The 15,293-nt window shown below is 38.6% G+C and overlaps 1 protein-coding gene across 9 annotated transcripts in view; it reads left to right on the top strand.

Moving 5' to 3' along the window:
* CEP112 (centrosomal protein 112) overlaps window positions 1-15,293 on the top strand; it is a 386,512-nt gene that overhangs the window by 113,165 nt on the left and 258,054 nt on the right. For all 9 annotated transcript variants that reach the window (XM_042453249.1, XM_042453248.1, XM_042453245.1 and 6 more), the window contains one exon: window positions 3,593-3,736. In XM_042453249.1, coding sequence (XP_042309183.1) covers window positions 3,593-3,736 — 144 coding nt within the window. The remainder of the gene's footprint in view (window positions 1-3,592; window positions 3,737-15,293) is intronic.

Below are 15,293 nucleotides of genomic sequence, written 5' to 3'. Positions count from 1 at the left end.
GACATACTTTTACCAGTGTTAGCTTGCTAATCACCAATATGTGTGACTAATGTGCCACAAACAACAGGTTTTTTGCCTGTAACTATGGTTTTTTGGTTATCTGTGAACTCTTACAACCCCTTCATTTATTCTCTTTCACATCTTAATTATGGTTATTTTATGGTGGATGTTAACATTGAGAGAGAATACCTTGGATATGCCCTGAAATGCATGCTGGAGATGTGAGGGCAAATTTCCTGCCAGCAGCTACTCAGCTCAAGAGTTTCTCAGATCTGTCCAGGCCTTTTTTAAAAAAAGTATTTATTTATACCCGTTAGTGGAACAGAACATACCTATTAAAAATGTAACATGAATAGAAAGGTGATTCAAAGCAAATGGTCAAAGTATAGCATATAGCATATGGCCTTGAGGCTATTTTGTGAAGGTAGAATACTAAAATATTTTTATGTATATAAAACATAATGAATTTTGAATTAGAAACAGAGTGGCAACCATTGTCTCCTGAAAAATTTCTTATGCAGGAGACACGTAAAGACTGATGAGGAATTACATCATACTCAAAACACTTAAGTAATTTTCTGGTTTGTTATTGTGTGCCTTCAAATCACCTCTAACTTATGGCAACCCTGAGACAAATCTGTCATTGCCCAAAGTCACTCAGTAGGCTTCTCTTTTTTAATTATTTTCCACATAGAATAAAAATTTCATATATATACATAAACAAAAGAGCCCACAAAAAGAAAAAAAAGTTAGTAAAGAAATGATAGACTGAAATAAAAATGTTGTAAACAGCAATAAAAAGGCTTTAGATAGTTAGATTGAGACAGATATATAGTAAACAAGGAAAAATAAAGAAAAAGAGAAACAGAAAAGAATGTGAATTCCAAACAATCTTCAGCAGTTATTAAAGCATATAATCTGAGTAAAATTGTCATCTATCACACTAAATCATCCTCTTTCTCTTTGGATAACAAATGTTTACTAATAATATCAAAAATTATAAAATCTCATAAAAATCTCATACACTAAGTCAATAAAAGGTTGGTAATCTTTATTAAATATTAGTATTAATCTTCCTCTCAATTAAACTAAACAAGTAACCCCCTATTACTAACTCTTTTTTAATAACAGTCTATTATAATATAAAATATCCAGGTTGCCTACTACTAAATTCTTCATCTTTAAAAACAGCTCTCAGCCCCATTATATTCATTTCCCTATATGCTTCTCAAGACACCCTTTCCTCTTAATTCCACTTTAAGACCTCTCCATAATATATCTTCTAATTATCTAACCCTTCAGCATACATGTAAAGCAACCTTAATATCATTTTAAACACTTTCTTGAGTTTTGTACATATATATATATATATATATATAGTATTTTATAACAACATCCTTTAAACTAGGCCGACATCAAACGTCAAGCAACAGGGATAGCATCTTAATTCCAGTAAATTCAGTCTTTATTTCTTCCATTCCAAACATCAAACAACCTAAGTTTTTTAGCCATTCATTTACCTGTCTTTTTTGCCAAACCTTTGCAGTTGCACCCAATAAGCATCAATAAGCAGAGTTGTGTGATAGAATAGGTGATTTTTATTTGTCCCCTGGGACAGTGTAATGATGTGCAACTTTGCACATCTTTGGGCAGATCAGATTTCCTCTTCAGATTTTGCAAAAATAAAGTCAGATTTCAGGAAACAAGATGAAGTTTAAGCTAAAGGTTGTTGAAGTCTGTGTTTGAGACAAATGATTAAAATGAACAATGCCACTGGCCATTAGTCCACCAATTAGCATATCATTTATAGTTATGGCAGGACCCATAAGAGTTAATGGAAAATTTAGGTGCATTAACAAATGGCAATAACATAATTATTACACTAAATGAGCAAGTATGACAGCTCTTTGTTCTTCAAATCAAGACAGTATGTATATATTTCTACATGAACATGTGATACTTGCAAAACTGCTTGTTTTGTTGTAAGTGCCCTATGTCCCAGTTTTGGGAGAAGGGATGGATATAAATATAATCCTCCTCCTCCTTTATTGGAATAAAAAAAAAAACCCTTCATAGTGAATCTCTGGACTTTATCCGTGTTATTCTCTCCTTCCAAAGATCTTGCTGAGTACCAGGTATCATCATAGTCTTTTAGAAGCTTCTCCCAAATACCATGTCTTCTCCAATAATTTTACTGTAAATTTCAACATTCCAGCCTCCAAAATCTTGACTGTCTTTCATGAAAATCAGGCAAATACACTCTCCTTTTGAATGTTTCAGAAGTATCCGACGTTATTCCTCTGCTCTCTGTTGCTTCCAGTATATCCAATACTTTCCCCTGGTTCCTCTGAAATCACTTTTAAATCTCCAAAATCAACTTGGTCTGTCTCTAAATCACCAACTGTAGTTCTTTCTTCACACTCCAATATCTCTCCTTGATCCTCCTCCATCTGATGCCCTTCTTCTCTTGTTTTCCAGCATATCAAATATTGAAAATCTAAAGTTCTTGAAGTAATTCTTCATCGTTTTAAGTTCCTCCCATGTTTTTTGCCAAATTGATGATCACATACTGTTTCACAGTTGAATTATTGGCATTCTTCTGTTTAACAAAAACCTGACATATATAACACTGTTGTTTCTACACCAACTCCTCAGATAAAGTGTTGCTTCTCTTATTATCCAGATTGCTTTTGATGGAATAGCTCTCCCAGACAAAATAACTCCACTTTTCTATAACAAACCCAGTCACTTTTCTTTCTCCCTTTACAAGAACAACCAATCTTCCAACTTAAAAATTACATTCCGCCTTTTAATGTTACTATACCTTTGGTTCATTTGAAAAACTTTTTAAAAATCAAAATTACATTAAATTTTCTGCTTTCAAAACTCAATTTTAGAAATCTAAAAAATAATCTGAAACCCTCTCATATTAATATGGAAAACAGGAAACTCACCAAGGCATTGATTTGATGTGCTCTTTTAGCTTATGTTCAAACATTTCAAGATGTTTTAAAGAAATAAGAAAGTGAGATTGCAGGCTTAATGTGCTTACAAAAGACTTGCATGCAGTGGCATGAGCTTGAAGGAATTTGCTCCCATGAGCTTAGCAAGGATTCCAGACCCTGATGGGTGATCTCTATACTCTCTCCTTCTTTGAGGAGAGATTCACCAGCCAGAACTTTTTTCTATGCCAGTGATTATTGCTGTTGCTGCTACTCCTTTCACAGAACTCTGTGAAAAGATGTCAGCTGGCCATTGCCTCACTCAGAAGTCCCAGATCTGTGTAGGCTTGAAGAATCACATTTATAAATGGACTGCTTGTTTTTCTCTTGTTTGTCAGTCTTAAAACAAATAATTCCATAATTATTATTTTTGTTTTTCTTGAAAAATAAGGCTTCATTTAAAAGAAAACAATAGTTTGTTTTCCTGAACTTTTCCAGTTTCTTTCTCATGCCTTCACATCTGTAATACTTATACCAGTTACAACTGATAATGATAATAATAATGAAAATAATAACAGTGATAATCGTATCAACTGTAATGTAGCTGCTGAATGATATCCTAATTTGTGTGTGTATGTTTGTGCTGCTAGCTCCACAATGCTGTGGCTGAAATGGAAAAGGAAAAATTTGATCTTCAGAAGAAACATACAGAAAATATCCAGGAACTGCTGGAAGATACAAATGCACGTTTAAGTAAAATGGAAGCAGAATATTTGGCACAAACAAAAGCAACTGTAAGTACTGTATAATAACGAGATATGAATATTTGCTTTATTAATATATCACGAAGCAGCACCTTTCTCAAAGCATACATATATACTGTTATAGAAAAGTGTTCATTTAAAGAATTGTTCAAGGAAGAATATTGCTTCCTCTCACAAAACATAATATTGCGAGATTGAAAAATTATTTTATGTTATCATAGTACAGAACTAAAAGTAACAGTGACACTGCTTTATTAAAGAGATAGCTGAAAGAAACACTATTGTTTTCTTCCCTCCCACCCTGACTCACACAGATTTTCAGTTTGCTTTCATTTATGGTTTATGAATAGCCTCTAAAATATGGTGTAATATCCTAATTATAATTTATCCCAGATCTACCCTAGCCTTGTTTGTTGCCATGCAGTTTTTCTATTTTTTGGAAGATGAAACCTATAAAATATAAAAACCTGTATACTAATATAATAATGCTGATACGGCTACTTAGCAGGTGCTCTTTAGCAATATATGCTTTACTGTATGATTGAAATAGATATCAAAGTTTTTTTGTTGTTGATTTGAATACATCATGAGTACATCTAATGCTAATCAGGTGTTTGAGCTTATTTTTCAGTTTAAGTGTTCTTAGTATGGAATGTTTAACTTAACTTTTAAAATGTGATCTTTAAAGGCAAATTCTATCAAGATGATTAATCAAATGAGTAAGTACACTTTCCATAATATTACACAAATGAAATAGTATCCAAGAAAGGAGAAAAAAAGCCAGCAACAGTACCTGTGAAACATAGTTGAAGTCAGAACAAAGATAAACTAAGGGGCTGTATAGACGGGTGGCATGCAGTTGCTCCGTTCCTGGCTGGATCGGGGTCATAGCAGCCCTATGCCGCGGCCCCGATCCAGCTTCCTGCAAGCGTAAAAAACAGCGGTGTGGCTTTATGACACTCTTTCAGTACTGCATCATGTGCATGCTGCTCCGGAGGGGTGTCGTCATGGCATGTGCCATGTGTACCAATGTGTGGCAAAATGGCACTCTGGAGGTGGAGTTAGGGCACGCAGGGTGCAGACGCTGCGTCCTAACCCCGCCCACAGGTCGGCACAAAGTGCCAGTCTGTACAGGCCCTCAGCCAGTCAATACGAGTATCCCTATTAAATGCTGACCAAAACAAATGAGACTTCAAAGTCATTGTGAAATTTAAAGCCATTGTAAAGGTTAAAATTGAAGGTGCCAATCATGTGTCCTTGGGAGAGAGTTCCACAGATTAGAGTCAAAGTCTAACAAAGCCATGTTGCTAGTGCTAGTGCTGACTGATATTAATGATGAGCCAAGAGTAAGGTCTCTGGTGCCAGTAATACGACACAAGCACATAAGTGCAGAACAGTTATCCTGTCTGAATGCAACTACTGCATGGGGAATTGTAGTGAAATACAGGCATATCTGTAAAAATTTGTTCTAGAAATCTATTTTCTCTAGCCGGATCAAAACTAGCATATCAGCTGAATTTGGTCAAAGGCAGCTCTAGCTACTACTGCCACCTTTGCTTCCATAGATAGTCTGGATTCCAGGAGAACCTCCAGGCTATGAATTTGGCCATTAACAGGAAGTGCAATCCCATTCAAAATGTATTGTACCTATTTATCCTAATCAACTAGCTTCCTAACCCTAATTATCTCTGACTTACCTTTATTAAGATTCAGCCTGTTCCCAAATACCATCTCCAGATACTTCTTTAAGATTCTGTATTCTTCTGTACATCATAGATAGAAAGGAGGGAGAGCTGCATGTTATCTGCTTATTGGTGTTATTGAAGCCTGGATTTCCAGATGACGTTCCCCTAGGGGTTTGAGTAAATGTTGCATAGAATGAAGGACATGTTAAAACTTTCAGATAGCTGTTTTCTTCAGCATTCTAGTTCTTTAAAAGACATCTTCTTATAATAGAGCTTTCTGTGACCTGGTGCCTTCTAGAGATGTTAGGTCACACCTCCCATCATCCCTAAACAAACAGACAATTGGGTGTGGTGACTCGAAATGATGAGAAGTCAAGCTGAATACAACTGAGGGGCAACAGGCTGGGGGACACTGCTGTAAAGACTACATTATGTATCTGTGTTGCTGCTTTGTAGAAGACCTAGCACATTATTTATTGTTTTGTCAGTTATATGGCTTTGTGAGAACAGTTTTTAAAACCCCCATAATGTGTCTTAATGTACTGGATAGTTAATAAATAATGTAGAGGTACTATTAGATAAGCATGAATGTATGTCCTACCAAGTTGTATTGTTTCTAACAGCAGCTACAAAAATCACACCAAGCATCCTAAAGAATGTTTCAACGGGTTGCAAATATGATGTTTGTGTTAAATGAAAGTGAGGTAGCTGAAAGCTACTTTTCAGACATGTTAGCCTCTTTTATATGGTTTGTAGTATGCTGATAAGCAATAAACATTTTTCTTTCCTACTTGTATTTAATTAGTTCATTTTCAGACGAGTTGTTCAGTTAGACAAAAAAATGTTATATTTTCTTGAGGTGGCCTATTTTATGATCTACCAGTTAAACAGTGTATAGAGAGTGATAAAAAGATATTTTTCAGAAGCTTGTGTATTAGCTTGTGTCCAGGTCAAATTTCTTCAAATTTGCCTCACATTCTGATAGCCATGAATTTTTATAAATAGAACCTCCTTGTTCATCTACAGCACGAGTTACTAATTCATTGACCAAATATTTTAGTTTTACAAAATAAAGAAATGATGCATATAAGAGGTGATAAGATATAGGCATTAATCCAACTTCTGATCACATGTAGGTGACTGGTACTCCTGATGGAAGGCCCAATATTGTTCTTAAGAATTTATATAGCAAGACCTCTAATATATTTGTCTTAATATTTCCCCATACCTCTGCTCCATATATAATCTGTGATATGACCTTTGCTACATAAACCCTTACAGTTGGCACAATTGCATTTCCACCCTTGACTCTAGCAAATTTTAAGACAGTTTGAATAGATCGTTGTGCCTTCAAATTTACAGATGTCAAGTGACTATTCCATGAGCCGTTTTCGGAAAAACAAACCCCTAAGTAGTTAAATGCTTGACTTGTTCCAGTTGAAACTCATTCAATATCCATTTATGTTTGGGTGGATGTTTGCCAAAGACCATAGCCTTTGTTTTTGTATAGTTCACATAGAGTTGTTCTTTGTTACATACTTCCCCAAAAGTTTTCAATAATCTTCTCATACCTATTAAATTTTGTGCCAAAAGGATCATATCATCTGCATATAGTAGAATATTAATTTTCTGATTTCTCAAGTGTAGTCATGCTGGCCACATGACCATGGAATGGCCTCTGACAATACTGGCTCCCTCAGCTAAGTAATGGAGAGGAGCCCCGTCTCCTACAATCAACACAACTAGACAATCTTGTCAAGGGAAAACCTTTATCTTTATTTTTTCTACTGCAAATTCAAAACAACCAATTGTGGTTGCTGCTCCCTTTGCACCCATTCACCTGGGGAGCAGCAGCCAAGCAGCTGGCTGAATAGAGACCAAGAAGCTTCTTGCTTGTGCCACCTTGCAGCTAAGGTTGGCACAGGCAAAGGCTTCTCGGTTGCTGATTGACTGACTGCTCAGTTGCTTCTCCCTTTGCACCTGTTATCCTGGGATCAGCAGTTAAGCAGCTGGCTGAGCAGTGTTCGAGAAGCCTCTCACTTGTGCCAGCCTTGCATCAAAGACAAGTGCAGAGAAGAGGCCTCTTGGTTGCTGCTCCGCTGCTGCTCCCAGGGTGACCATGTGCAAGGGAGAAGCTTCTCCCAAGAGAGGAGGAACTCTCAACCCATCATTGGGGCAGAGAAAGGCACAGGTGGTGCGGATGTAGGGAGTTTACAGAGGCCACATGCTCTCAACTGGAGACTGGTGTGGGCCAGAAAGGGAGAAATGTTAACTATTGGGGACTCTTTCTGAGGATCAAACCCAGAGACATGCCTTCTCCACACAGCTTCTACTCTCCCACACACAAAAAAGTTTCTTTTGTTACCTCGTCTCTCAGCCTGTCTGATGAAAGAAAGCAGGGGAAGCAGTATAACTCCATCCTGCTAGCCAAGTCCCAGCAAAGCTCACAAAAGTCAGGCAGGGCCCCAAATATGACAGCTCCTTTTTTCCACCACTTCTCCCCCACCATCATGTGCTCTAACTCCAGTCTGTCACAGAATGGTGCTGCTCTGAGCTACAGAAGCAGTGCCCTACCCAAGCCTCGCATAGGTTTATTGCCACTACTAGCAAAAGGACATCAGTAAGGGAGTGAACTGAAATGGGCAGGCAAAGAGTGGGAGGCATCACCACACAAAATTGCTGCCAAAGCGTCTTGAAGCTGCCCATGTCTGGGCAGCTGCCAGGCTTCCAGCCAGCTTCAGGAAGTCATCAGAGTATGCAGCTTATAAACACCGCATTCTGATGATGCCCTGAAGGCATCTTTAACGGGCCTCCTGTTCTGGCCTTACATCAACATGGTCTCTTGAAAGACCATGACCACCATTGAATGCTTTCATGGTGCTGTGATAGCTTCACCCATAGTGCTGTGATAGCTTCACTCATTTTATTGCTGTTGAGGACACAGATAATGTTTTTGGGCCTTAGGGACATGCAGAATGGAATAGTGGCCCACCTACGACAGGTAAAGAATTTAATGGTGATTGATGGTGAGGGACTAGATGTAGCCTAAGTGGCACAGGTTGGGATAGGTGGGTATCCCTTGTGTGAAGCCTCCTTAGAAGAATATATTCAGAAGGATTCCTCAGTTAAATGGGAATCAATTTTTCTCATCCTGCAAGACCATCCATAACTCTCACTTTTAAAATTTAACCAAGCAGAGAATAAATCTGTTGGCATTATTATGGCTCTCATTTTTGCACAGGTGTCTTTTTGTCCTCTTCTGGGTCACTTTTGAAATTTTATGCTTGGTTTCTAAGGCAAGTGTTTGTGTGTAAAATCAAGAAGTCCCTTTTGACATTTTCATTAGTGTGGCACCTTTAGAGAAGTGATCATTTGCTTGATGTTGCCCATAAAGCTTGCTGAAACTCTTAAGATTCTGTTACTAATGAACACTGAATTGGAAAAAAAAAATTAGCATTCAGACCTTGTCATAGGTAACGATAAATATGGCAAGAAATGGACACAGTCTGTCAGCAGGATTGAATTTAAGAACCATCAAAAGCAGACACATCTTGCACAGCAGCTCCTGATTTTAATAATTAAACAAGGTAGAGTTCAAGGCATGGCTTAAGATGAAAGACTAGACTGTCACTGAAAATTAGTTTCTCCTTTCTTATTATTTCAGACTTCTTTTTTTTTTTCCCTATTCCTTTTTCATGAGTTTTATTCTATTAAGAGTGGCATTGGTTGAGCACAAGTGAATTTTGCTGAGTGATGAGACTTGGACAACCTTGCAGATGCATACTTCCATTGTACGTAGGTCTATTTCTGGTTGAAAAAGAAACACTTAAACTTGTTAAAATCTAGCAGCAGTTAAACTTCTGTTGCATGTTGCTTGCTACCATGTTTTCAAAAGGTGTTCATTCTCTTCACAAGCCACTTATTAAACTATATAGTCTTTGTGTTTTCAGTATTTTACTATTTATAACCAATGAAATTATTATAATTTGGCAACTAAGTGAGTGAGGGTTTTTCAAAAATGAAATAGAAGGTGTGACACCTATGCAAGAATCCATATGGTTTTCCCCAAGAGATCATACAAATAGAACACTTTTTTTAAAAGTAGAAGAAAGGAGAAACGTTTTAAATACCTGATGATTCACAGCTTTTTAACAGATACAATTGGATTCAATGGATTCTGCCTCCACCGATTCAACTATTCATGGCTTGAAATATATTTTTTTCAAAAAATCCAGAAACAAACCTTGAATTTTCCATTTTATATAAGGGACACCATTTTACTATGCCAATGCATATAATGGGTCTTGAGCATCCATGGATTTTAATATCCATGGGGGATCCTGGAACCAAACCCCAGTGGATACCAGAGGCCCATTGTATGGGCAGTTTGAATAAAAAAAGTGGTTTTACATAGGTTAGATGTTACCTTCAGAACCTGTTGTGCAAGGGAACAATTCCCCGGCTCAGTTAGGCACATGCATTGTTTTTATACTTTAGAAACATTGCCGTATGTGGGGTGAGTGAGTTAAAGTGGTCAGGAATTGGAAATTTTAAATCAGATAAGTTTTACTCAGGAAATGAAGGTCTAAGAAAAAACGGGTTGTATTAATAGTAGGGAGAATTGTAGCAAAAGCAGTCAAATGCAAATTCTCACCAAATCATATCAATAAAGATGTCAGGGAAAGTCCATATATATAGTATAACCATAATCCAAGTTTATGCTCCAATTACAGAGGCAGAAGAAAACTGAAAGATTCTCAGCCAGGGGAGAAGGAGCCATCCAGGAAGGGGTTAACTCCAAGCACTGTCCAGGTGAAGCAAGAAATCTTATGTTCGTTTGCGAGATTTAATTTCCTGATCCCTAGCTACCTCTTCTCAGTTTTTTGCCTTGCTTCACCCAGGAAAAGTCATAAGCAAGCTCCTCCATCTTGCTCTTTTCTTTTTCTGAGTTCTACATACTTTTCGCCTCCTCGCACCTCCATTTCATTGTTGTGTCCAGCCACTCCACCCTTCTAAGTTTTTTTTTTAAATTGCATGCCCCCCTCAGATGGGGGTAATGAGGGAGGCTAAAGTGAAATTGAAAGTTCCCTCAATCTCTAAGCCCTTCCCTACTAGGCAAGGTTGTTTTGAAAGAGAAATTAGACCACTTCTAGCTGACTTCTAAAGGAGCTGCAAGGACATATGCTTGATGCCAGCCCCCCCTCCAGTGACTTCCTCTGCCAGAGCCTTTGTTGCAGTGAGGGTGTTTGATGTGGAAGAAAATCCTCACCAAGGGGAAAACAGTGCTGCTTCTGACCCAGGCAGGACTGAGGCTTCTGATCTTTCTTTCCTCCCCTTAACTCAAAGGTCAGCTCCTGAAAGCCTCTCCAGGACTGATGAGCAAATAAATTATGGAGACGATCGTAGTTTCTGCTACAAACTCTCCTTCAGAACTGCCCCAGGGGAGATGAGACCTCTTTTTACTCATTTTACCTTTACAAATGGAGGCTATTCCCAAGTAATGGCCTTCCCAAAGGCAACCATGTGTTCATTCACATGGTGATGGCCATTTTGAATCAGGTGTACAAAGTGGCCATTTTGAATCATCAGATCAGGCATACCCTATGCTTTTCTATGGCGGTTAGAGGCAAGGGGCTGCCATTGCCACTTCCTCTTCGTCCTCCTCCACCTTTTCCTACTGCCTTCTCCCCCTCTTCCTCCCTACTCTTACACTGCTGCTGCTGCTGCATCTTCCTCCTCCTCTTCCTCCACCTCAATGTAGGCTTGCCATCCGCCGATGCTCAAATCCATGGATGGTAAGTCCATGGATACCGAGGGCGGACTGTAATCAGGTTTACTGAAAAATAAATGCAGGAGATAAAACTGGTAGCAAGTGCTCTGAGCTACCAAGAACATTTATAACTGAAATGGCAGTATTACCGTAGATCTGAGTCTTCCTTTAGGGGAAGTGCTGTTCCAGGACAGGATATATCCAGGGATGTCGCTAGGGGCATGTGGGTGTGACCCCATTGCTCCCCAAATATCTGCCTTTTAGCAGAAACAGGCTGTGGCATAAGCCTGTTTCTGCCAAATGCTGGAAGAAATGGTGTGAGTGGAGCGAGGGTCAGTTGGAGGAGAAAGGAAAAGTCCCATATATTTTTTTATAAAATTAAAATTAATTTTTTTCAAAAGATATTAAAATATTATTTTTAAAATTCTTTAAAAACATCGTATCTCATCAAATTATTTCTTTAACCACAAGAAACTACGCACCAGTAAATACATTTAGGCTGTGCGTATATTGTAATTTAAAGGTACAGTTTTAATCTTGCTAATTGTTTATGTCACAAATATTGCCAGTAGATTCAGTGATGTATGGGAATTAGGATTTATGAGTAACATTAATACAAAAAAACATTACTAAGGATTTTGTATGGTGTAGTATGGGAAGAGGTCAATGGGGAGCTGACACCATGAGTTACCGTGCAGGATGATGCCAGCCCAATGATGCTACTGGCTATATCCCAACTTGTATTTTTAACATGTTGATTTTAACAAGTTACTACACTAAAACTCTTACCAAAAAGGAGATGATAGATCCCTCCCATAATTTTAATCCTTCTCATCCTTGTTCTTAGATTTGCAGATAAGGAAAAAAGCTACACAAATTCTTGAAAACTCATTTTCTTTTCACCAACCCATCTCTTTTATTTTTCTCTCTCCACTCCAATCTCACTACCTTATTGGTGTTTTCTGAAATAAGAACCTGCAGGTTTGAGGTGTTTTGTGCAACGAGAACCTGCTTGTTATAGGACAGAGATAACCTTGGTAACCTTGGTGGAGGACCTACACAGGAAACTCAACACAGGCAGTGTACCCTTGTTGGTTCTACTGGACCTCTCAGCGGCTTTCAAAACCATCAGCCACAGTACCTTTCTGGATCACCTTTCTGGGATGGGGCTTGGGGGCACTTGTTTTACAGTGGCTTCAGTCTTTCTTGGAGGGGTGAACTGGTGGTGCTGGTGGATACCTGTTTGATATCTTGGCCATTAGTCTGTGGTGTCCTTCAGATCTTGGTTCTGGCCCCAATGCTGTTTAAGATCTACATGAAACTATTGGGACATGCAGAGTTTTGCAGTTCAATATCATCAGTATGCTAATGACACACAACTCTATCTCCCCATTCCATCTGATTCCAAGGGAGCTGCTTCAACCCATTGTCTGCTGTCAGTAATGGACTGGATGAGGGTTAACAAATTGAAACTTAATCCAGAGAAGACAGAAGTGTTCGTTGTCAGTCAGAAGGCCCATTGAGAAATGGGGATTCAACCTGGATCCCCCCCTCCCCGATAAATCACAGTTTCGCAGCTTGATATGTTCTAAACATAGATCTGAACCTGGAGGCCCAGGTTTCAGTTGTGGCAAGAAGTGCTTTTGCACAGTTAAAACTAGTGCACGTACTGCACCTGTTCCTTAAGAAGCCAGATCTAGTTAGTGTAAGACCTTGATTATATCCTATGTGGACAATTGTAATGCGCTCTATGTTGGGGTGCCTTTGGAAGCTGTTCAGAAACTTCAGTGGGTCAAAAATGCTGAAGCCACGCTGTTGATCGGGGCTGGGTAAAGGATAATGTATTTCCCCAGTTAAAACAGCTGCATTATCTATTGGTCCATTTCTGGGCAAAATTCAAAGTGCTGGCTTTGACCTTTAAAGCCCTAAATATCTTTGGTCCATGCTGTCTGAAAGACCATGTTTCTTTATATAAATCAGCATGAGACCTAAGATCTGCAGGGAGGACTTTCTCTCTGTACCACCAATTTTATACGCACAGTTGGTGGAGACTCGTGAGAGAGCTTTTTGCATGGCTCTTCCTAGCTGTGACACTCCCTTCTAATGGAGGTTCAGTTGGCCTCCTCCCGGCTCTCTTTTCACCAGCAGGTGGATGTTTGGCTTTTCAACAGTAAATTTTATGGAACTGTAGTGTATGTGTATGGATAAAAGATATGCTGTTTTCTCATCCCTTTATTTTATTTTATTTTATTTTATTTTTATTGAAACCATGTTTTAAATTTAAGTCTTTTAACTGTTTTCTAGCATCTTTTAATAACAATCATATTTAATTCCTTTTAAACTTTTTAAATACTTTAGTTTTTTAGCTGTATCTTTTAAAATTATTGTAAACCACCTTGAAACCTGTTTGGGAGAAAGGTGGAATATAAATTCAATAAACAAATTAACTACCATATCTTTATGGTTCCCATCTCTCACTCATAGAGTTAGTCTGAAAAGATGTCACGGCCAGTGTTCACAGAACACAGTGAATGATCAAGAAAAAATCAAGGAGTTGTGCTCATCTGTCAAGAGAGAGCAAGGTCTGTTTGTTTGTTTTTAAAATTAAACCTTAGCTGAAACTCAGATTGGAATCTGTTTAAAGCAGAGGTGAGCAATGGTCTATAGGCGGCTTGTGATCCTTGTGATCCTAAGTGTGACTCTGCAAGGCTTCCAGAGCCCTGAGATCTCCCCTCCCCAGCCAAGTTTCATTTTAAAATTCAGGCTGCAGTGGTTTGCTTTCCCCAGTACAGTGGACCCTTGTTAGACGCTGGAGTTTGGTTCCAAGATCCCCTGTGTATAACAAGTCCCATTAAATATAATGACATAGCAAAATGGTGTCCCTTATAAAAAAAATGGAAAATCAAGGTTTGATATTTGAAATTTAGACTTTTTTGAAACATTTTCAAACTGTGTATGCTTGAATCCGTGTATAAAAAAATCAGTGTATAAGAAGGGCCGACTGTATAATGATACACTCCAAAGGGTCCACGTAGGATCCTGCCCTTCATCTCCTAATAGAGCACTCCTAATTTGAGTCTGATGTGATTATTAAAATTTTCCAGGTTAGGTGTCTTGGGTTTTTCTACACTGCTTCAGAGGCCATCTTGCACAATGGGCAGTAGTTGGCTGGTACATATATCTGGAGAGTCCCTGGTAGTCTCTTTGGTTCAGCAGATAAAGATTTAGTATTATTGGTGGGAGAACTGCCTTCATTGGCTATCAATAGAATGCTCAGATTCTTTGACGATTTAAGACCCTGCAATGTTTTGTATCTAGCATCCTGAGTGTTTCAAAGCATACCCTTCATATCAGAAGGTTCTTTGAGGCAGCTGCCCTCATCAGATGCTCACCTGAAAGCAAAATACTTCCATGAAAACCTTATTTCACCTTCTCTTTAAGACATTAGGTTCCATTATCCAGAATCGTGACTACTATTTCTAATAGTAGTGGCCATGACCAGGAGATTTGGTGACTTCAGAGGACTTTGGAGAGGGAGTTGTGCTTTTTTCATTAAAATAAGTTAATTTTGTGCCCTGAGAGTTACTACTTTTTGACATGCCATTTATTACCTTCGGTTCTCAGAGAGAAACTTAACTTCTGTACTTACTGGTGAATTTTTATTATTCTCAAGGGAAGGTGGATACCTAATCCTTTCCTGTATCTCTGTGCTATTTGTACAGTCGCCTCTGTCAGGATTTGAAGGGTTAAAACACAGCACACAGGGAAATGCTTGATGTGTGTGTGTGTGTGTTTGGCCATGAGCATTCAGCACAGTGGCAAGGCTGATCACCCACAGCTGATGCTCATTGGGCCAAGGACACTTCAGTGTCCAAGTGTATGTAGCCATGGATGATGAAACATGTGTCTGGATTGCAAAGGAGACACATGACATGGCTACACACCTGAACTCACTGGGTTTGGGAGACCACATGGTCTGGAGTCTATATAAACCCAGGGGTTGCAAGGGTGTGGTGTGGGTTTGAAGTAGGAGTTGGATTGGTATGTTTTGGAGTTTTAGAGATCTAGTTTTGTATTATAGCACTGTTAATAAAGAGCACTTTGGGGACTTTTGTTTCTCTGGTGGTTTATC

This window comes from Sceloporus undulatus, chromosome 2, assembly GCF_019175285.1.
Source record: "Sceloporus undulatus isolate JIND9_A2432 ecotype Alabama chromosome 2, SceUnd_v1.1, whole genome shotgun sequence".
Taxonomy (NCBI): domain Eukaryota; kingdom Metazoa; phylum Chordata; class Lepidosauria; order Squamata; family Phrynosomatidae; genus Sceloporus; species Sceloporus undulatus.
The sequence above is the reverse complement of the archived record's forward strand: the minus strand, read 5'-3'. Positions and strand labels throughout refer to the sequence as shown.